Genomic DNA, 23,540 nt, shown 5'->3' on the forward strand with positions numbered 1-23,540 from the left:
GATGCACCTGCACACGTACAAGTAGCAAATTGGAAAAGCAGATTAAGAGCTAGAAAAGCCTTTATGACATATAAGATGTTGGAAGAGAAAAATTTTACTAGTTTTGACATATAGTAACCATTAAATTGACTATTTCACCAACTGGATCTTCTTTATTTGCTTCCTTTCCATCTTCGTTCGAACCAAATTTCCACGAAAAGAACAGAAACCCCATATGGTACCCAGGCTCCACCACATGTACAAACTTGTGTATCACAAACACCACACATAGGATGTAAATGTACAGTTTGATCCTCCACATTTAAGGAATTTAACAAGCTCGAAAGAGAAGCATCGTGATCCCAAGGTTGCAGATGTTCTGGTTGTCAAGCCTTCCCATCATGAGAAGCACAAGACCTTTGATGATTATTACTGCAGATTCCAACTACCTATATACTAGCATTTACGTGAAAATCTTCACAAGAAGATGACTGAACTAGGCAACTCTAAAACTAAACCCAGCAGGCAGGTTTCTACACTCTTCTCACGCTTTTTCGGCGAAAGTGGGAAATTGGGCCCTCGATAGATTAGCCCAAGAAATAGCAATGCCAATGAGCACTGAGCAGTCGATTAAGCTCAAGATATACAACAGAACAGCAATGCAGGCAATTGGCAAGCCCACGCCTGTAACCTTCCAAAATTGCCCACACACATTAACATGGTGAAGTTTTGTTCTTTACACAGTTCCCTGCCGTTTAAGTTGGGTCCTTAAAGAATGGATGATCAAGAGCTTGTCGAGCACTGAGACGCTCAGATGGATCAAACTTCAACAATGCATGCAACAAATCAACAAACGAGGATTTGGAGAATTCGACATGCCGTGATATGAGATTCTGCATTAAACAAGTAAAGTAGGTAGGATAAGAGCCCTGAGACAGGAAACGACAACTGAATAAATCATGCTGACTAGAACTCAGGATACGTATTTTATTCTAATCCATAATTCAATGGCAAGCATATAAAAAGCACAAGCAACCAGGCGGAAAATGGAAGCAAGAAGAAAGGAACGGAACCAGTAAGACCTTTAGGCGATCCAGTTTTTTAACAGCTCGGATACTTTCCCTTGAAACTGCTCCTTCTGGCCAGTTTAGCCGTGATCGCTTGAAATATTTCTCTGCACCTCGGCTGCAAAAACAACGCCAAAAAATTGAAGGAAAAGAACAACTAAACTAGCAAAGAAGCACAAAAAACAGTCAATGAGAAATGTGAGATATTTGGAGGCAGCTCATAAATTTTTACTTACTTTGCTCTTCTAGTCATATGCTCTGGAAGAGGGCCTAATACCCTCTCCATCATTGCCAAGTGCTCCAAGTTCTCATGTGTCTGGAACAATGCTTCACCCTAAACAATATCCACAAGCTTGACATATTTAACAGGTTGTTTACCCCTAAAAGTGTTAAATGGAAGAAGAAAATTGAAGAAAAACAGAAATATGAAGTAGGCCAACCAAACAAAGTTCAACAAGTATGCAGCCAATGCTCCACATATCGCAAGGGAAACTCCATCCAAGACCTGCAAGAAGTTGAAACTTATAAGGATGAGTAAGATACATGTATTTGTCCGTAGATACATAGAAGGCAGCTCACAGACTCGTCAACTATGTTCAAAGGAACCCTCTTAGAGACAGTAAAGTTTCATTTATGCACACCCATTTGCCAACCTATATAGACACACACAGACTTTCTGTCCTCATTCAAGATTTCCAGCAATTTCTGCCTCCATTAATTTGGCTAGGCAGCATGCACACAACTAAAATATATTAAAGTTTCTGTTCCAGCAGTGACCATTTACCTAAAATAACCTCAGGTGCTCTATAGTGCCTCGTGGAGACAATGTAGCTATGGTTCTGATTATCAGATGCTGTGCTACCAAAATCAATCAGCTTAATAGCACTTGACTTTGGCAAGAACCTGAAATTAGTTTCATCTGAAATTGTCTGTACAGTGAAAGAGCTAATTAATACAAGAAATACAGTTTATAGTTATAAAATAGTTTTAACAAGATATGACCATGCACCTTGCAGCCAGGGATCTTTATAAAATCAGAAGACACAAGAAGTATATTTTCTGGCTTCAGGTCAGTGTGAATTAGCCGTAAATCATGCATATCTGTTTAACATGACAAATGATCATTAATATCTTAAATGGAATCAAGAAACATATTAGTAAACAACCAAACCCTGAATAGCAAAGACCAAAGGAAATAACTGGCAACTGGTAAGAAAGATAAATCAACATGGTGTTTGGAGAAAACAAATGGACCAAAGATCAGTCAACAGACATGCTACAGATTCCAAAAGCTGGCGTGCAAATTCCCGAACCAGATCCACAGGAAGTGCGCAGTATTTAGTTCTCTTTAGAAAATCATATAAACTTGGTCCAAGCTTCTCAAACACCTGATAACACCATTAAAATGCATTGAACGAAATTGTCTGTCATGCTCCCATCATTGCTACTAACAGACTTATTGACAAATTAACTGTAAATTATGATAAACAATGAATTCTAATAACTACATATACCCAGAAGACCATGCATATACACTACAACTATAGCATGGTGGTCAAAGTTTAACCAGAAAGGACCAACAAGCCTAAAGAGTTTGCAAGAAACAGGACTGTAGAATGTAGCCTGAAAAGCAAGACTGGAAGAATTAAGACAGGTGAAGCATTCGACGTATCCTTCAATGCCTCAAGAGTCAAGACAACTTATGCTTAACATCTAGAAGTGTATAGGTACCCCACAATAGCAAAACTTAATGCCATAGAAGGAAAGAGAAGTTTAAGTATTGCTTAAGCAGCATCACTGGAATACTTACAATACATATATGATTCCGATAATCAAACCAATTTCGAATCTGCACGCAACTGCACATACAGAAAGCCCATATTATTGCAAATCAAGCATTGCGAATTATGGTGTGGAAATAAAGAGCACTGCTCAAATAGTAATCACATACTGTGAGTTGCCTCTATCATTCTTAGCAAGACACTGAAGTACATTAACTTCAATCTTTGCTGCTTCACGGTATTTGTGTATGCTGCGAACTACTTTTATAGCCACATAATTTCGTGCTTCACGATCCCAACATTCCAAAACCCGGCCAAATGTGCCTACAGCACTAGCAACTTGCTGATTTTGTTCAAGAAGAATTGACAAAAAAGGTAAGGTCGTGTTATAAGCAGGCATGTCACAGCTAACCTTCACCCATCCTGCTGAGTATTTTATCTGCATAAGGAGACGAAGGAACACAGGTCTCAACATTTTGATTGTAAGAAGCAAAATTTTAACAAGCTCAAGCAGTATTAGAAAAATATAACACCCATTTTCCAAAATAACTTATAGTAAAGAAATGGAAAAGCTTGATAGCATTATGTGAAAATGCTCATATACTGAAACTAAAACAAGACAAAAGAACTAGAATTTACAGTCAAAACCTGCACTATCACCATTACCAACGGGGAAATGAAAATACAAAGCAATTACAAAGCACTGAACTCCTAAATTTACTCCTAGTATCCAATTGGAGAAACAAAAAAGCTCCAATTGACGATGACTATTCCAAGTTACAACTCTTTTTCTTAGTCCAATCTAACTAAATTGAGTGATTTTGTTAAGTTGTTGTTTATCTCAATGTTCAAAAAGATTCTTTTTCAATTACCTACAATGTCACTACTGACGTCACCACTGATCATCAATGAAGTAACCAATCTTAAGAACTTTATCGATCTAAACTAAACCAAATTTGACATTTCACCTCTCATCAGTGAACTCAAAAACTTAACAATCACAAGAAAGCAAGAAAGACGACCAAAGTGAACAAACCATGCAAACTTTTAAGTATGTCCAACAGATCTTACAAACAAACCCACAACATTTCCATAGTTATATTAAAGAAGATCTTCCAAAAAAGAAACAAAACAAAAACTCACATCTTGGAGTCAAATTCTCCCCAATACTAAACACATAATGCCCCTCTGGATCATCATCTCTCCTCGGTGGAGACACGTGGCGAACCAACGCCCAACGCTTCCGCCCATTTTCTCCCTCTTCAGCCTAAATCCAAACAGGGGGAAAAAAAGAAAAAGAAAACAATTTCCATAAACCCAACAAACTAAAAATATATATATTTGGAAAAAAAAAGAAGAAAACATTATCCTGAAAATTTCACATTTTCTGGTTTCTATTTCCCAAAAGAAGAAACCCTAAACCTAATTCTTGGAAATTGAAAAGATTACTAGTGGAAAAAGAACTTGTACCTCAGGTTGTTCTGCCGAAGGAGCTACGTCCCAGGTGAGACGGCGTCGTTTTCTCGTTTGTTGGCTCTGCTCCACTTTTTCTTCGGCTTCAATACCTACCATTTCTGCAATTTGTTGGGGCTTCAAGAGCGCAAATTTTGATCTTCTCTGCAACCAATCAGACCCAATTCTGCAGACAAGATGGAAAATTTAAGCCAAAAACTTCATGAATTTCGGAGGATGCTATCATCAGGTGGAAAATTTGGGGAAAGTAATCTAGAATTTAGTGAAGAAAGAAAAGAAACAGAAAAAGAAAAAGAAAATCTGTGAATTTCATCTGTGGTATGGAAGATTCGGATCTGTTTAATAATAAGCTTTCTGTTGTCGAGAGGTGGGCCTTCCGTTTTTGGGCTCCATGACAGTCTCATTTTGTTTGGTGCTAGGCTCAAATGGTTTCATGTACGAGTGGGATGACAAAGTACTTTTGGGCTGAGGTCAGATTGGAGTTCAGAGAAGTTTGAATATAAGAATATTTAAAATATTATTTGAAATAATTATTGCAACTTATTTTTGATTATGTGATGTATGTGATATAAAAAATAATTAAAAAATAAAAATTTTATTTAAAAAATTTTATACCCAATTTGTATACACTTTGACCTACTGATATAATGATAGTTGTACCTTTTTTAACCGTTTAAAACCTATTAGACTTGAGAGTTTCAATTCAACTTTTGCCTCAAAATGATTTCTAATAATTTGTAGTCATTTGCGATTTATTTCCCATGCCATATATAAATGTCCAACAAAGTTAAAATTTAAAATTTTTTATGAATTTAAAGGAGGAGAATAGGCTGTCGTGCCATTTTTTATTAACATAATGACACTGCATAAAATATGAATAGAAAATGGACTAAAAGAATAAGCATTGTGGAATATTTAAAAAAAACTTTCATTTCACAATTCTAGTTATAAGTATGAAAAATTAGCCAAAAATTTCCTTTGATCCTTGCATGCATATAATTTGTTCATTATCATTTAATTGTAGTAATAGATTATAAAAGAATCAATTGACAACCTCGTAAATAGTTCATTCTTCTAAATAAATTTATTAAAAATTCCTCTAAAATCCATGAATCCTTCCTTTGAATGGAGATTGATTAATGATAGCTTTGTGTGGTTGTGAGAATGTGAAAGATTTTGTGTGGATTGTAAATAATGGTATGTATATTTTGCCTAAAGCTAAACTTCTACAACCTCAAACTCTTTTTTAAAAAAAAAAGTATAAAAAGAGTAGTAGTAAGATGATGGACGCTATGAGATTAAATCTCACAAACGTCTTCCCAACCCATTAATGCTAAAAACCTCCGTTTGGATTGGTTATTTTTTCAAAAACAAGTTTTTTAAATACAATGCTACAGTAATACATAATAACTCAACAAATATCTCATCCATACACTAAATCAAATATTTCAAAAAAATTTGATAGTAAAATTTTTTCATATATACTGTTACAGTAAAATTTTTTAAAAATACCTCAAAATACAGCTAATCCAAACGGAAATAACCAAAAAAAGGCCAACAATCGTTCCATCCACCAACACCGACTCGCCACGACAATAATTCCGTTGTAGCCTAGTCAACTACCACACCCAGCCACAACACCCTCGAAACATCCAACAGCCATCAATATAACCCCAAATCAAGTAATTTTCTTGATTCTGAACTCCACTCAAATTACAGATCCCAAATTTCAACCCAAATTAATAAATTCTCTAGCCACCAACCCATAATAAATTGGCATCCAACAAATTTCATGCCGATCATTTCACTTTAGCAGCGAGTCTAAAATTAAATAATGGACTTATGAGTGTGCCCCGAAAATGGATCACAAATAGGAATGAAACCAAACTTACATGAATAGTTTTGCTTTCTTTTGCTCCTTGAATTATACAAATTGTTTTCTTTATTCATTTATTTATTTATGCGTCAATTTTATTTAAATGGGCTAAATAAATTGTAGAAGTTTTGAAAAAGAATATTAATGGGAAAAAAGAAATATTTAGGAGATGAAGTGAGATATGTAGCAGGCATGAATGATGATGTTGTCGTCCATAGAAAGATTAATCTTGGTAGTTACAGAATTCTGGTGCAAAGAGAGAGGGAGAGTACAAAGGTGTTGAGTCAAAAATAGAGAATGACAAATTGAATGTACAAAAGATGCCAGTTGGCAATTTCTTGGTTATATACTGGTGATGATGATTTGTCCATAACTTTGTGGTAAGTTACTGTCACCATCCTATTTTCCTTTTTAAAAAACATCAAAATTAACGATCGCTAATTTATTGCCTTTCACACAAGCCACAACCACCCCTTTAATCCCATTCTTGTCACAATCTCTAAGAACATCTAAATTAATCAACAACTAGTCAAGTAGACTCCTCATTGTACAAATAGCGAGAGGTAAATATAAAGATTTTTGCATAATGCTTTTCATTAGTAGTTATGGAGATTGATTGTGATACCCCGAATTTTAGGACAACGTTTTTCTCTCGTTTTTTTAAAATTTTGATTTCTTTCTTTTGTCTTGTTTTAACACATTGTTTTTTTTAATTGGACACTTTAAATTTAAATCAAAACCCTAGTTTTACTTGTGACTAAAAGGTTATTATGTAATTGAGTTTATGTATGACAATACATATTTTATTATAGGTAATTATTGTGATTGGGTGATTAGTGGAGTAATTGAGGTGTAATTAGGTTTTTGGAATATATCAAGTATGTAAATTGGTCGGATTGTGAATTTAATTGGGCCATAGTGTGACTTTTGGTTAATTACAAGTTGCCAGACTTCTTAAAGGTTCCATGATATTTCTAAGCTTAATTTTCATTGGCTAATAAAAAAGGTAGTGGACTTTGACCAAGGGACTTAGTATTAATCTTCTTAGCAAGACCAAAGCCAAAGAAACAAGGTGAGTTTTGGCCAACTCTTGGGAGAAAAGAAGAAAGGAAAAATCGAGAGAAACAAGTGGAAAAACAAGAGAAAAATTCTGGTTTTGTGCAACCCATCCAACAAGTTTGGGAGTTAGAGCAAAAGAAAGCTAAGGAACTTGATTCTTGAAGTGCAACCTTGTGAACCCACCTTTGGAAGGTAAAGCAGCCTTGAACTCTTGTAAAAACTTATAGCAATTGAGTAGAAATGTTGATTTTGATGTTGTAAGATGCTAATAAGGGTTAATGATGGTTTATATATCACTTTTGTGGGTTTGTGTGGAGGATTTGGTGATTTCTATGGTGGTTTGAGAAAATTCCAGAATTGAGATTTCTTATGGTTCAGTTCTGCCCGTTTCTGTTTGAGTATGTTAGGGACCGAATTAGCCTCAGTTCAAAACATGAAAGTTGTATAGAATAATGTTTTATAGTTGCCTGCAAAATTTCAGCTCAATCGGAGCAACGTAGCTTGTAAAAAGACCGAAATACCCCTGACTACCATAGGTTTAGTCCAATGGACAGTTTTGACAGTGCATCAAGTTGGTCACGTTTGTTCACCTTGATACGTAATGAAATAGTATTTAGTCAAAACATAAAAGTTGTAGTGCTATGTCTTAGCTTTCCAACGCCCCTGGAATCACCTCGTTTGGACTTCGGTAGCCTGAGTTATGGTTGTTTACGTATAATGCGGTTAACTAGCCTGAATGTGAGATTTTGGTTCTGTAATCCGGACTTTTGACTTAGATACACTACAAACTGGACTGAGTGGTCTTCATCAATATTGTAACCCTCTGCCTTAGCTTCGAAACGGTATAAATTTTACCCCAATCCGATAAGCGTAGCTTTGGTTGTGCCCGTTACGCTAAGCGACGGCAAATCTGTCTTTTGTTTTATAACTTAAACTTCATTTCCGGATATTTTCCTAGTTTGATTTCGTACTTGTGTGACTTTGAGCCTATTGAACGGCTATTGAAATGAGATGATTTTGTATATGATTTTGGGGCTTTATTATGATTGAGTTGAGATGTGATTTGTAATGTCTTGTAGGATGGAAAATAAGGAATTTAAGGGGAAGTGCTGTTCAATCTTTTAGAACGTTTAATCGCTGTGAGTTTGGGTTAATTCGTGGTAGAATGAAGAGCTTGGACTTGATCGAGGAAAACTGTCTATGATGGATGAGTATTAAGAGCCGTGGATGGTGAGTGACCCCAAACTATTTCCAAAACTACTTATGAATTGTTTCTTGCATTATTTACTCGATTGCATATCATGTGTGCTTGCATGTGAGTTCATGACATGATTTGGCTTCAATGAATTCTTGAGAAGTCTTGTGCCGAACACCAACGTCTCCATCACTGTTTACTTGGATCAAATGGCTCCCTATCACTGGATCAATTTGAGCGTTGGATGTTTAAGTACAATGATTTCACTGGCTCACAAGGGCAATAAACGTATATTTGATTCCTGATTCATGATATCATTGAAATGAACTATTGTGAAACTTATTTCACTACTGATTTTACTGGTTACTCGGTGAGTTTCTAACTCACCCCAAAAATATTTTTTTGTCCCCTCCACAGGGCTCGAGGCAAAGGAAGCGCTTGTATTACGTTATTTGTGGGACTGGATGGCATATATTTTGTACAGTTTAGATTTGGATTCATTTTGTGTAATAGTTGGGCTAGTGTGACTGTTTGGAATTGAAATGGATGTATGTGTACGTTCCACGCTTTAGAAGTAGTTTTTGCTTCGCTTATGATATGTAAATTTGAGGAACATTTGATGTATATTTGAGATTTATATTGTAATTGAATTGAGGATTGTAGTGAGTGAGTGAGTCCCGGCGAGAGTTGGGCAGGCGATCCGCCAAACCCTTTGGTTCGCCTTAGGGGGAGGTGGGGCTGTCATAGTTGGTATCAGAGCTTAGGTTTTCGATCTCTGTAGTGTATCCTAGGCTTCAAGTTTAGGATGCCGGACTGTGGATCTGATGAAATATCAGTGATTTCTTGTAGGAATGAAAATCAGACAAATAGGATTAGGCTTGCTTGGAAATGCTTGTTTGACTTTTGCGGGATCTCTTGACTTGATTCGTACAAGTTGGAATGTCGAGAACGACATTCTTTTAAGGAGGGGAGATTGTGATACCCCGAATTATAGGACAACGTTTTTCCCTCATTTTTTTAAAATTTCGATTTCTTTCTTTTGTCTTGTTTTAACACATTATTTTTTTTAATTGGACATTTTAAATTTAAATCAAAACCCTAGTTTTACTTGTGACTAAAAGGTTATTATGTAATTGAGTTTATGTATGACAATACATATTTTATTATAGGTAATTATTGTGATTGGATGATTAGTGGAGTAATTGAGGTGTAATTAGGTTTTTGGAATATATCAAGTATGTAAATTGTGGAGTAAATTGGTAGGATTGTGAATTTAATTGGGCCATAGTGTGACTTTTGGTTAATTACAAGTTGCTAGACTTTCTAAAGGTTCCATGATATTCCTAAGCTTAATTTTCATTGGATAATAAAAAAGGTAGTGGATTTTGACCAAGGGACTTAGTATTAATCTTCTTAGCAAGACCAAAGCCAAAGAAACAATGTGAGTTTTGGCCAACTCTAGGGAGAAAAGAAGAAAGGAAAAACCGAGAGAAACAAGAGGAAAAACAAGAGAAAAATTCTGATTTTGTGCAACCCATCCAACAAGTTTGGGAGTTAGAGTAAAAGAAAGTTAAGGAACTTGGTTCTTGAAGTGCAACCTTGTGAACCCACCTTTGGAAGGTAAAGCAGCCTTGAACTCTTGTAAAAACTTATAGCAATTGAGTAGAAATGTTGATTTTGATGTTGTAAGATGCTAATAAGGGTTAATGATGGTTTATATATCACTTTTGTGGGTTTGTGTGGAGGATTTGGTGATTTCTATGGTGGTTTGAGAAAATTCCAAAATTGAGATTTCTTATGGTTCAGTTCTGTCCGTTTCTGTTTGAGTATGTTAGGGACCGAATTATCCTTAGTTCAAAACATGAAAGTTGTAGAGAATGATGTTTTATAGTTTCCTGCAAAATTTCAGCTCAATCGGAGTAACGTAACCTGTAAAAAGACCGAAATACGCCTGATTACCATAGGTTTAGTCCAATGGACAGTTTTGACAGTGCACCAAGTTGGTCGCATTTGTTCACCTTGATACATACTGAACTAGTATTTAGTCAAAACATAAAAGTTGTAGTGCTATGTCTTACTTTCCAACGCCCCTAGAATCACCTCGTTTGGACTTCGGTAGCCTGAGTTATGGTTGTTTACGTATAATGCGGTTAACTAGCCTGAATGTGAGATTTTGGTTCTGTAATCCGGACTTTTGACTTAGATACACTACAAACTGGACTGAGTGGTTTTCATCAATATTGTAACCCTCTGCCTTAGCTTCGAAACGGTATAAATTTCACCCCAATCCGATAAGCGTAGATTTGGTTGTGCCCGTTACGCTAAGCGACGGCAAATTTGTCTTTTGTTTTATAACTTAAACTTCATTTCCGGACATTTTCCTAGTTTGATTTCGTACTTGTATGACTTTGAGCCTATTGAACGGCTATTGAAATGAGATGAATTTGTGTATGACTTTGGGGCTTTATTATGATTGAATTGAGATGTGATTTGTAATGTCTTGTAGGATGGAAAATAAGGAATTTAAGGGGAAGTGCTGTCCAATCTTTGAGAACGTTTAATCACTGTGAGTTTGGGTTAATTCGTGGTAGAATGAAGAACTTGGATTTGATCGAGAAAAACTGTCTATGATGGATGAGGATTAAGAGCCGTGGATGGTGAGTGACCCCAAACTATTTCCAAAGCTACTTATGAATTGTTTCTTGCATTATTTACTCAATTGCATATCATGTGTGCTTGCATGTGAGTTCATGATATGATTTGGTTTCAATGAGTTTTTGGGAAATCTTGTGCCGAACACCAACGTCTCCATCACTGTTTACTTGGAGCAAATGGCTATCTATCACTGTTTCACTGTTACTGGATCAATTTGAGCGTTGGATGTTTAAGTACAATGATTTCACTGGCTCACAAGGGCAATAAACGTATATTTGATTCTTGATTCATGACATCATTGAAATGAACTATTGTGAAACTTATTTGACTACTGATTTTACTGGTTACTCGCTGAGTTTCTAACTCACTCTAAAAATATTTTTTTGTCCCCTTCACAAGGCTCGAGGCAAAAGAAGCGCTTGTATTACGTTATTTGCGGGACTGGATGGCATATATCTTGTACAGTTTAGATTTGAATTCATTTTGTGTAATAGTTGGGCTAGTGTAACTGTTTGGAATTGAAATGGATGTATGTGTACGTTCCACGCTTAGAAGTAGTTTTCGCTTCGCTTATGATATATAAATTTGAGGAACATTTGATGTATATTTGAGATTTATATTGTAATTGAATTGAGGATTGTAGTGAGTGAGTGAGTCCCGGCGAGAGTTGGGCAGGCGGTTCGCCAAACCCTTTGATTCGTCTTAGGGAGAGGTGGGGCTGTCACAGATTGGGAGCTTAAAAAAGGGACACGTATAATAGCAATTCAAAAAGGCTCATTAATACCTAATCTAATGGCACTTGATAAACACATATACTCACATGGAATTTTTTATTATAAATAATGATTGCTTCTTTTGGATTAGCCATTTTTTAGAAACAAGTTTTTCAAATATAATGTTACATTAATAAACAATAACTTAAAAAACATCCCATCTATACGATATATCAAATATTTCAAAAAAATTTTATAGTAAAAATTTTTCATATACAGTGCTACAGTGAAATTTTTTAAAAACAGCTAATCCAAATATAGGTTGAAAGACAATGACTAAAACTTGATAGAGAGAAGGGTAAAAGGAATTAGTAAGTTATAAAAAACAACAATAATTACAAAAAAAGAAGAATATTGCATACTAACTTGAAGGAGTCCAATTGTATTGGATGTTAGAGTAGGCAAAGATGAGATAATTGGCAAATTGTGATGAAAGCAATATGAAGAGAACTAGACTACCAACAAATGAATTTTGTGATGGTAGTACAAGTCAGACATGGTAGAAGGTTGGCCAAGGGAGAGAGATGCAACAATTTCGAAGGATTGCATTTTATAGCTTAAACGGTAGAGAGTGAATGACTTGAATAATAGAGTCATTTAGGTTTGAATTTTATCAAATGCACAGATTATTTTTTAGTGGGCAAGGACAAATATGTGAAATTAATTACTCAAACTACCAGGGATCTATATGTGCAATTCTCACATACCTTAGGTAGTGTACGTGTAAGGGTTAATCACATTTTATCCCCTTAAAGAATACCCCATTTCTCAGTTTACCCCCTAACCTTTAATTTTGCTCACTTAACCCCCTTTAGGACAAAATTGCCCTTGCATTATTTTGACTTTTCATTTACCTTGTTTTCCTTTCTTTTATTTCTTTTTCTCTTTCTTCTTTATGTAATTCTTTCTCTTTCCCAAAAAAATCTTCACCTTAATGATTGAAATTAAAAAAGAGGAATTACAGAGATCTATCTTCTTCTTAAATGATCAAAAAAATATTCAAACCACTTTTCTAAAATACAATTTTTTTAGCCTTTCAATTCTTTTAATTTTGGGTTTTCCTCTTTCCTTTCTAGTTTCTTATTTTATTCTCAAGAAAATATCATAAGATGAAATTGTTTTCCTTTCTTTTATTTCTTTTTCTCTTTCTTCTCTCTATCATCCTTCCCAATAGAAAATTCGATTTCCACGAAAATTTTTGTTTTGAATTTGTAATTGCATATTTCTGGGCAAATGTTTAAAAGATATCAAAAACTAATTTTGATTTTTTATATGATGCCACGTGTCACAAATTTCAATTGATAATTATTAATCAGGTTACAATTTCATCTTAAGATATTTTCTTGGGAATAAAATGAGAAACTAGAAAGGAACTTTTTTTTATTTCTTTTTCTCTTTCTTCTCTCTATCATCCTTTCCAATAGAAAATTCGATTTTCACGAAAATTTTTGTTTTGAGTTTGTAATTGCATATTTCTGGGCGAAGGTTTAAAAGACATCAAAAACTAATTTTGATTTTTTGTATGATGCCACGTGTCACAAATTTCAATTGATAATTATTAATCAGGTCACAATTTCATCTTAAGATATTTTCTTGGGAATAAAATGAGAAACTAGAAAGGAAAGAGGAAAACCCAAAATTAAAAGAATTGAAAGGCTAAAAAAAATTGTATTTTAGGAAAGTGATTTGAATTTTTTTTTAATCATTTAAGGAAAAGATAGATCTCTGCAATTCTTTTTTTTTAATTTCAATCATTAAGGTGAAGATTTTTGTGGGAAAGAGGAAGAATTAAATAAAGAAGAAAGAGAAAAAGAAATAAAAGAAAGGAAAATAAGGTAAATGAAAAGTCAAAATAATGTAAGGGCAATTTTGTCCTAAAGGGGGTTAAGTGAACAAAATTAAAGGTTAGGGGGTAAACTGAGAAATGAGGTATTCTTTAATGGGATAAAATGTGATTAACCCTACGTGTAATTGTCCCTTAATTATATCCAACGGGACCAAGAATAAGACCCATACACACTATTACCTCATCATGTCCACACTGCATGATTAGCTAGTACTAAGTCATTTACGTCAACGCCCCACAAAGTCAGAAGTTCTTTTATGGGATAATATTAGAAACCTATCCTGAGATTTCTTTTAATATCAGTTAATACCCTTAAAATTTTGAAAATATCACTTACTTTTTTTATTGCGAGACAAAATCTTTAAAAACTCTAAACTAGTCTTTTGCTACTTTGCTAAATAAAAATATTCTTAAACCACTTTATTTGCTCTATTAAAAACAACCATCTAAAAAACAATTTTAAGTATTACCACTACATTATAAAGTCATAGCTAGTAAAGATACAAATTTTAAAAATAAAAAAGATACTTTTAAAGAAATACATTAGTACTAATTCAACTTTAAATGATCAAAACCAAATTTTTATGAATCCTATTTTTTAACCTCTTCTTAATCCATGACCTAAACCTTTAAGTTACACTAAATTGCTATAAAAATCAAATCAAATAACCAAATAAATTGTACTGCAATCTATCACAATCACTAAAACAAATTAGTTTACAATAATTTACAAAAAATCGCATAATCATCCAAAAAAAACATAAAATCTTGGAGAGAAGGAGAAGACAAAAAAATGACTTTTGCTTTTGTTTTTTTTTTAAAAAAATTTAAACTCCGTTTATTTGATACGTGTGTTATGCATAAAACGAGGGTTAATATATAGTTATTTTATAATTATCAAAAGGGATAAGTGATATTTTAAAACTTCGTGAGTGTTAAGTGCTATTATCCATTCTTTTATTGTTCCCATGAAAATTGAAATAAACCAAGAACCAAACATACACATGAGATCATAGCAGCCCACAGAATCTCCAATCCAACTAGCCCAGAAAGGAATCTGTCGTCACCCAAAAGAAAATTAGAAATCAAAATTCCATACCGCCTCCTGAAAATGGGATAATATTAGAAACTTTCCTAAAATTTTTCTTAATATCACTTAATATCCTTCAAATTTTAAAAATATTACTTACCTCCATTACTTTTGCTATTTGTATGACAAAATTTTGAAAAACTGTAAACTACCCTTTTGATCTTTTTACTAAACAAAAATACTCTTAAATTACTTATTTACTCTATTAAAAACCACTACCTAAAAGGCAATCTTAAGTAGTGCCACCACATCATAAAGTCATAACTTGTAAAAGTATAAATTTGAAACAAAAAAAATACTTGTAAAGAAATACAATAACACCAATTCAACTTTATATGATCAAAACCAATTTTTTATGAACTTTATTTTTTTTTTCAATCTCTTCTCAACCCATGATCCAAACTTTTAAGTTATACTAAATCACTATAAAAATCAAATCAAAATAACCAAAGAAATCATATCACACTATATCATAGTCACTCAAATTGAAAAAAGGTTAAACACATTTAGTTTATGATCATTTGCAAAAAGAAAAATCAAACCACATAATTATCCAAAAAAATAGACAAGATAGAATATTGGAGAAAGAGAAAAGAGAAGAAAATGACTTTTGTTTCTTTTCTTTAAATTTTTAACTATTTATTTGATGTGTGTGTTACGTAAGAAGTAAGGGTCAACATAGTAGTCATTTTGTAATTAATAGGAAACGTGAGTGATATTTGTAAAACCTTGAAGGTGCTAAATGCTATTAACAGAAACCTCAGGGGAGGTTTCTGATATTATCCTCCTGAAAATTTCCATCCATACCTCCAATTTGTCACGTCCCTTTCATCCTCCACCCAAAAGCGTGTTTCCCACGCGATTTCTACGGCCCTCTAATTGCATTCAACGTCCATATATTACTCCAACACACAGTATACAGCAGCAGCAGCAGCAGCAGAAGAAAAAGACATATTGCTAAAAGTTTTAAAATCGTGATTTTCTAACTAAACCAAGAAAGAAAGATGCAGTCGCTGCAGGAGAAGGCGGCGGAATGGAGTGGGGTGGACGCTGAGGACGCCTTTGCTATCGACGGCACCAATCTTTATGAGAAGCTCGGCCTCCAGACTTTCATCAACCTCTCCACCAACTTCTATGAGAGGTCACAAACACGGGATTCTTTCTTTTCTGCTTTTGTTTCTGGGATTTATTTTGCTAATTGAATTAGTGGGTCTTTTGGGAAATCCGCGGAAAGATGATACACCAAAAAATAGATGAATAAATAAACTGAATCTATATCTCTGCTCTGTGATTGGGAATAAAAATTGTATCTTTTTCCTGTTTTATCTGTTTCTCTGCAGTTCTCTTGTTTTCCCCTATTTTGGTGTCTGTTTGCGGATGAATGATGATTACCGTAATTGACTGAAGGAGTTAGTCTTAATTTTAAAGTATTTTTGGAGTTATAGGGAGCAGATCGGTTGCAGAACTGGTAAAATTGGAACTTGGATTTTCTATATGGTTAGGTATACGGCTTATATATGAACTTATTATATATTAGGCATTGCTAACTAGTACATGTACAAATCAATTTACATAGTTTTTTTTTTCTCTTTTAATAAATCTTGGGTTTTTGAAAATGGAAAACAGGGTATATGCTGATGAGGAAGAGTGGTTTAGGTCAATATTTTCAAAGTCAAAGAAGGAAGATGCCATTCAAAATCAGTATGAGTTCTTTGTGCAAAGAATGGGAGGGCCTCCTCTTTACTCTCAGAGAAAAGGTAGCAAGGAATTTTGGATAATCTTTATATTGATTATAAGGTTGTGATTTTGGTTGTGGTTTGGTCTTCCATCAAATTGGCAGAATGCAACAAAGCATGGTTGTTGAGAATGCATGATATCATCCTTTGTTTTTTCACGTAGTTTGAGCTTCAATGCATCGTGTCACAGATTAAATTATACATGTACAGTGAATGCATATATTTAATTTGCTGGAGTTAATTAGCCAGCCAGATGATGTTAGAAGAACTCAGATTACAAGGTGGAAATAGAATTGCTAAATCAAAAGAAACGTGTAGTTTGGCCATCTACTTGAACTTTTTCTAATGCTTATCGGTTTTGGTGTGTGGATGGGGGGAGAAATTTTATGTGGCTTTTACAAGGTCTTGAGCTAGCTTTTGAGTCTCAATTTTAAGGAGTTGCTTCTTAATTAGTTTGGATACATCTGAAGTTGATGATTCTGAGCTGGTAGCTGTAAGGGAATGGGTCATTGTTCGATGGCTTAAATTTAGGTATTTTGGGTTGTGAAAGTCACAGAAGTATTTCAAGTATGAAATATTGTATTACTGGATACATTTTTGTGCTTAACAATTGTGGAGAGCTTTTGAATGCCATTATCATTAGAGAGTCCCTTCATCTATGTAAAGTTTACAAGTAAATTCACTCACTTTTGATTGGATCTGAATCACCTAAGGCTTCATTGCATTAATGACATAATGCATGGTGTGTATCACCTGAGCATGAAGCCTGGAATTTGTACCCATGAACAGTTTAAAAGAGACACATCCTGTTCTCCCCGTGCCCAGAAATGAAAGCAAAATGAAGTGGAAAAAGGAAAAAGGAGATGGCAAAGCTGAGATAATTGTGGACAACATGCTTCCGGGTTCAAAATGTTTTGAGCCTCATGAATAGATGTACCTATGTCTCTGAGTCTTGATTAGTACAGCCTTTTTTGTGGGACATATATTCCTGGTGTACAATGTGGTTTTGTTGTGGATTGGGCTCCTTTCTTTGGTGTATTGTTGATGTAATTTATAGTAGATCTAAAGCAATGTCCTTGCAAAAGAAAGGACTCAACTTTGAGAAAAATATTCTTTTGTCTTCTCTTCCATCAGTTCCCCCCCCCCCCCCCCCCCCTTTGGCTGGAGCTCTTCCTTATCACTTGGTTTTACGCTTTTATAATGTTTGGTCGATCAGATATATACTGTTGTTGCAGGCCATCCTGCTTTGATTGGACGCCATCGTCCATTTCCAGTCACCCATCGAGCTGCTGAGAGGTGGTTAAACCACATGCAACAAGCCTTGGACGCAACTTCAGATATTGACTTGGATTCTAAGACTAAAATGCTGAACTTTTTCAGGTACAATACAATTCTGGTCAATTTATTGGGATAATTTCGGGAACCTCCCCTGACATTTCTCATAATATCACTTCATGCCCCTTAGGTTTTGAAAATCTCACTTATACAAGGAAGATAAATTTTTTATGCCAATACCATTTTTATGTTATCCTACTTATGAAGCTTACAACAATGATAAAAAAATAAAATACGGTTAAAAAGAAAAAAATTGAAAATATGAGTGGTTATAAATGCAATAACGAGTAATTTATTAGATATACAACAACAATTACCTAGCATAATTAATGAAGTTTTAACCAAAAAAATAGTATACTCCTAGATATATATATATATATTTCATCATTCTATCATATTTTGATTAATTTTTTTTAATTATGGACTTATTTATAAAAATTTTTTCTATAAGTAGAATTTATGTCACAAATCACACGTATGAAGAGATTATTTTAATTTTCAATACAACTTAAATTACATCATGTATTAAAACATATTTCCTAAAAAAATTTCTTGACTTCCTTAACTGTCCCACAAAATTTTTCAATGTGTTAATTGCTTTCCAAATCCTTCTAAATTGTTGGCTTTGACTAGATCTAACTTACCAAAGGACTTTATTGTCCCACCACCACCTTGATACTAAGAAATGTGGATCATTATTGAATAGCAATTTTTTTTTTTTTCTGGTAAATGGGAGGTCTTGGACTTATGACCCACTCACCTTACAACCCAACCCAATTTGCCCCCATATTGAGTAGCGATTTGGTTGTTTTGTTTATCTACGTTTTTTTTAATTTAAAAATTCTCTTTTTTGTTTTGGCTTTTGGGTTAAGTAGTTATTAATAGTGCAAGGGTAGTGTTGTCAATTTGTGACCTTTGATAGGCACATTTGGTCTTGTCAAGCTGGTAAGGAAGACAAGTGAGATTTTAAAAACCTCAGGAGACCTGAATGATATTATGAAAAACCCCAGGGGAGGTTTCTGATATTATCCCGAATTTATTATTGCAGGTGAATATGCCTACTGTATATGAATTGTATCATAGTTAATTACCAAATAATCATTCCAGGCACACTGCATTCTTTCTCGTCGCTGGAGATGAGTTGAAGAATCAGAATCAAGCAGCTCCTTGCAAGAATTGCAAGCATCCAGGCAAACACGGTGCAGTGTAACTTCATGATGACAAGATTGATTGTTACACTAATCAAAATTGAAGTGTGTACGTGGTTTACACGAAATAGATCCATAAAACATTACTGTCATCAATGAAATCTTGAATATTGATAATTCCATTTGCAGGGGATTGATACTTCCCTTTTATGTATAGCACTACGAACTGAAATCTTATAATTCGCATTGCGTTGGATGGATGCTTTCCATGCAAGGCATACTAATGCTCCCAGCACATGCTTTAATCCCTTACTTTGGAATCGCAATTGAAGGTTTCATTAAGCTAAGTAGCAGATGATGATGGCACAGGGAATTTATTGGCTGCAGAGATCAGATCAAGCTGCCACTCATCTAGATTTCTTTTAATTGAGTTCCCATGTTCCCTCTTAACAGAGCTCTAATATGCTTGCTTGTGATCAAATCAAACTAACTGTTGAAATGTAAAACTAGTGGAATGAACAATACTCGCAATAATTTGAAACTACTGAAGTGAAAAAAACCTGCCATTTTCTGCCTTCTTGTTGCGTTATGTCTCACTAGAGTAACATACAAAGTTGTTAGCTTCGGATTTACTATATGGGCATGTAGCATTGAGGCAATTGCTTGAAATTTTGCTTGTCCATCCCGACTTAAACTCTTTATTGACTCTGAATATCACAGGCTTCGCTATAGAGCATATTTATTTGCTTTGCTTGCATGGCGAAACTAAAAAAGTTAAAGCCCAAGTGCTTTAGAAAAGGCCAAAGCTTTAAGAAAGATGATAAAGCAAGAGGGAAGCAGATGAAACTGTTTCAGATTTAGTTACTATTCAACAACTCTTGCTGGGGCAGATGAGACTTCAAAAGAGATGAAAATTAGCTCAAAGATACTTTCCATCTCTTGGTTTTGAGAAGAGTTTTACTCATTTTACCCAGCTTGATTGTTCTAAATGTGGCAATAATTAAACAAAGTCATGGCCATAGGAATGTTGCAAATGACTTCTACAATGTTTTCACCAGAACTGATGAAGAAGAGAGCATATTAAATGCTTCTAAGACTAAAAAGCCAGCAAAGTTCAGGTCTATTTCCTTTTCCTTTTAAGTTCTAGTTAATTGGCTTGAATGATGAACTGAGAAAGCTCAAAACTCCTTTCAGACAATGACATCAGAGAAGAAAGGGGAAGAAAAAAACAAACAAATACACTCTTTACAAACTGTGAAACGCCTGATGCCCATATACAAAACATACCTTTTGTTGAGAGGATGGAAAACACAACTACTCTATAGATAATCTGTGACTGCATAATTCCACCAGAAACTCTCTCCTACATGACAAGCTTGATGGATTGGCATATCGAGCTGAGAAGGACCTGAGGAGATTGTCTGGCTCCAGTGTCCCTGACCCTTCATCAAAATTCTGCAAATAAGTTTCTGGATCATATGGTGTCTGCGTTGACATTGAAGAGTAACAATCTTTCTTCTTGCGTCTTCTGAATTTTTTCCAGAACTTTAACCACCTTGGTTCAGTCTCATATTCTCTATTAAAGCTGGCCTGGCCTAACCGGACGCTTGCACTCCTGGACTTGTTCCAGCATCTGATGCTCATTGCAAAATGCTACTCAAGAATAAGTAATTTAACCTGCAAATTTTGAGCTCTACACACAATTTGGAAGTCCTTTATGAGTTAGTTATTGGAGCTCAGATAAGGCTACATAAGACCTTAATAACGAGAGGCAGAGTGCATGAGGATACAAGAGTTTGGCTTTCATACTTGGGAAGATTCGAGGACTTACTTTAATGAAGAGATAAGTAATTTGTGGAAAGTAGGCTTATCCTCAGATTTTAACGGAAATCCACGAATTAAAAACTTCTACAACAGCATTTCTAGACTTTGTTGGATGAAATTATCCTATCAGGAGGAGATGGTTCTACTTGAGAATCTGAGAAAATTGGCTGGTGTGACGTGAAAAGATGGCTAAACTAAACTATGCTATCAAACTAGCTACTGAGAAAACATCTTTATCACTTTTACCACAATATCTTGTCTTCACCAGCAAATGAATAAAATAGCTAATTATCTTGTAAAATAAAATTATGCCACTACTAAAGCAATTGTTTGTCTAGAGTTTAATTCTTTTCTTTTTTCATTCTCCTGATCGATGCTCGATAGACACTAATTTAACACGAATAAATTACCATGTCAATGCACACAACTGCATATATTGTTTTCATTTACATTTCCTGAATATGACTCAACTTAAATTGCAATGAATAATTTACTAGATGACTTATTGCAATGAACGATTTAAAAGAATTTATGATAATAGAATATAGTTAAAGTTAGTGGTTGCTTTGTTGTAAAAAATTAAAATCTACTCCTATGAGAGAAAAAGGCTTGTAATGCAAGGATGGTGCCATAATTTCCCTACTTTCCTTTTTATTTTCTAATGTTTAACTTTCCATTTTTCCTTCTCTCTTTTTTTTTTTATTTTTTTTATTTCTGTCTACCAAGAAATCCATCAACACTATCAAAAAGGCAAAAGCTACATATACTTCACGTGATAATTACTTCATAGAAGAAAGATCATAGATTCGTCGAAAATCATATACTTTTCTGCTACTATGTGCAATTTTGTGATGACAATTCCTTTTTTTCTTTTTGAAGTAAGTGATGACAATTTTTCATTGCTATTTGCTACTTACACTAAGTAGAGTACCATATGAAAATGTCTGTTCGGGGACATCCGATAAAATTGAAACGTTACAGAAAAGAATAGCATGACCTCTGTCGCCTTGTTTGGATTGTGATTTTCTGCAGAAAAATTTTTACGTTTTTTGTGAATATATTTTTCAATCACTTTTTTATTTTACATACATCAAATTGCTACAATACATTTTTTTTTTCAAAATCTCTTAAAAATAGCAATCCAAACATGTATGAAAATAAATGCAAGTAATTCAGGATGCTGTACTTGTTAGGACATGAGCTTCTATAGCACCACCAAGGCAGTTGCTCTAGCAACTTTTTTCACCTTGGACAGTTTTCTTGCCCCGTCCTATACATTGAAAGAAAATATTAATGGAACTCCTGTGAAAAGTTAAAATGAACAGAGAAAATAGAAAAGTTCAATTTCGTAGCAATATATCCAATTAGTTGCACTATTGGATGATAGAGATTCAATATTCTATATTCTTACTTCTAAAACACGTTTTACAAACAAGTAGTAGATCAATTGTTTAAGCAACAAATTACTAGCAAATAATTAAATTAAGAACCATAATGGACCCAGAAAAGCCATATTAGTTAAAGGCATTCTTGGCTGCACCATCATTTTGGCCACGAGGATTACTAGGTAGTGACGGCAACTGCTAGGCTGCTAATTCGTAATTTCAATTGAAGGAATCTCTAAAAGCATGTTTAGGACAGCCAGCCGAAAGATCTCTCATCTTCTCCCAGAAAAGTCCATGTTTAATATTTTAACTTTTAAGGTGTTTTAGGAGCATCTTTTTCTTCTTTTCAGGTTAATTAATATTGTTATGACATCTCTAATTCCACTTTTTGTGCTATGGAGATTTCCCACTGCTTTTACCAGCATATCAACTTTTGGATTTGGCTGTTTTCAAAGGTCAAAAAGTTGAGACATTTTTGTTTTTGACAGATGCTTCAGACAACGGGAAAAAAAAAATGAAAAATTAGAGTTGAGGAATTTAATTGGAGGCATAGACATAAATAGGACTAATTCGCAGTCGAACAATTTACTTAGCAAAGACCTATGTCAGATTTAACTACTACAAGAGGATGGTCCAACTCTATTTCTGCACCGTCCAACTTATGCTATACTACATATTTTTATCAAGATATGTAGATTCAAGATCATAATCATTGAAGACCGTACTGTTCTTGTTTCTGCAACTCGAAAATTTTGTCCTAATTATTTGTTCCTAATATAGAGTAAAACTGTAATTATTGAAATGTGGATATGGCTAGCCAAGTTGGGACGAAAATGTTCATATGAGGAGCTCAAAAATGTTAACCATTACGATTGGTCCAATGGTTAGGGAAGGGTTTTTCCTGCTATCAAGTTCGAGGTTTAAATTTTGGATTTGGTAGTTGGATCGTGAATGGAAAGAGTTGTGAGTCTTGTGTGACATGGAGCAGGAGGAAAAGAAAAAAAAGAAAAGGGAGGAGCTTAAAATGCTATTTCGGCCACACACAACCTATAATTCTCTCTAAAATCCTAGGTTGTAACTTTCTTTCTTCTAAGTATTAAATGTTAGTTTGTTAGGAAATTTATGAGACCCACCACATAAAATTTTCTCACTCATTTTCCTATAAAATTTTTCGTGCAAAACTCGATAAGAGAGTAAGAGCGAGTTACTGAAAAGTCTCAACTAATTCTATTTACAACTTCTTTCTTTCTGAATTATTTCCTCCATTGTAAACTTCTACATAAATCAAAACATCTTAAAATTTACAATTCAAAAAACT

General features: G+C 34.3%; 2 protein-coding genes and 2 long non-coding RNA genes across 7 annotated transcripts; 3 read left to right on the top strand and 1 right to left on the bottom strand.

The window, feature by feature from the left end:
- Positions 1–42: 42 nt before the first annotated feature.
- Positions 43–4,726, bottom strand: LOC113703902 (serine/threonine-protein kinase AFC3-like). Of its 2 annotated transcripts, XM_027225408.2 has the most exons (12): positions 4,298–4,726; positions 3,971–4,094; positions 3,240–3,266; positions 2,998–3,151; positions 2,857–2,905; positions 2,320–2,434; positions 2,056–2,147; positions 1,831–1,975; positions 1,487–1,551; positions 1,283–1,380; positions 1,062–1,164; positions 43–872 (listed from the first exon to the last, which is right to left on the bottom strand). In XM_027225408.2, exons 1-12 carry the CDS (start codon positions 4,397–4,399, stop codon positions 735–737), a joined length of 1,212 nt encoding a protein of 403 aa, XP_027081209.2. In that variant the 5' UTR covers positions 4,400–4,726; the 3' UTR covers positions 43–734. The 2 variants fall into 2 exon arrangements, with proteins under 2 accessions (XP_027081209.2, XP_027081210.2); XM_027225409.2 differs by lacking the exons at positions 1,831–1,975; positions 2,056–2,147 and having other exon boundaries at positions 269–872.
- A 2,575-nt stretch (positions 4,727–7,301) lies between these two features.
- Positions 7,302–9,096, top strand: LOC140012530 (uncharacterized). Its single transcript, XR_011819703.1, has 3 exons — positions 7,302–7,427; positions 8,315–8,465; positions 8,848–9,096. It is a non-coding gene; the product is annotated as an uncharacterized lncRNA (long non-coding RNA).
- Positions 9,097–10,947: 1,851 nt separating this feature from the next.
- Positions 10,948–11,731, top strand: LOC113703671 (uncharacterized). Its single transcript, XR_003451505.2, has 2 exons — positions 10,948–11,087; positions 11,485–11,731. It is a non-coding gene; the product is annotated as an uncharacterized lncRNA (long non-coding RNA).
- A 3,890-nt stretch (positions 11,732–15,621) lies between these two features.
- LOC113704382 (group 2 truncated hemoglobin 3-2-like) lies at positions 15,622–19,190 on the top strand. 3 transcript variants are annotated; one of them, XM_072061547.1, is made up of 5 exons: positions 15,622–15,935; positions 16,240–16,296; positions 16,421–16,551; positions 17,766–17,910; positions 18,914–19,113. In XM_072061547.1, the coding sequence occupies exons 1-5, from the start codon at positions 15,799–15,801 to the stop codon at positions 18,915–18,917; spliced, it is 474 nt and encodes a 157-aa protein (XP_071917648.1). In that variant the 5' UTR covers positions 15,622–15,798; the 3' UTR covers positions 18,918–19,113. The 3 variants fall into 3 exon arrangements, with proteins under 3 accessions (XP_071917648.1, XP_071917647.1, XP_027082069.1); XM_072061546.1 differs by having other exon boundaries at positions 15,623–15,935; positions 18,973–19,190; XM_027226268.2 differs by lacking the exon at positions 16,240–16,296 and having other exon boundaries at positions 15,630–15,935; positions 18,973–19,190.
- Positions 19,191–23,540: the final 4,350 nt, after the last annotated feature.

This window comes from Coffea arabica, chromosome 8e (genome assembly GCF_036785885.1).
Source record: "Coffea arabica cultivar ET-39 chromosome 8e, Coffea Arabica ET-39 HiFi, whole genome shotgun sequence".
NCBI classification, from domain to species: domain Eukaryota; kingdom Viridiplantae; phylum Streptophyta; class Magnoliopsida; order Gentianales; family Rubiaceae; genus Coffea; species Coffea arabica.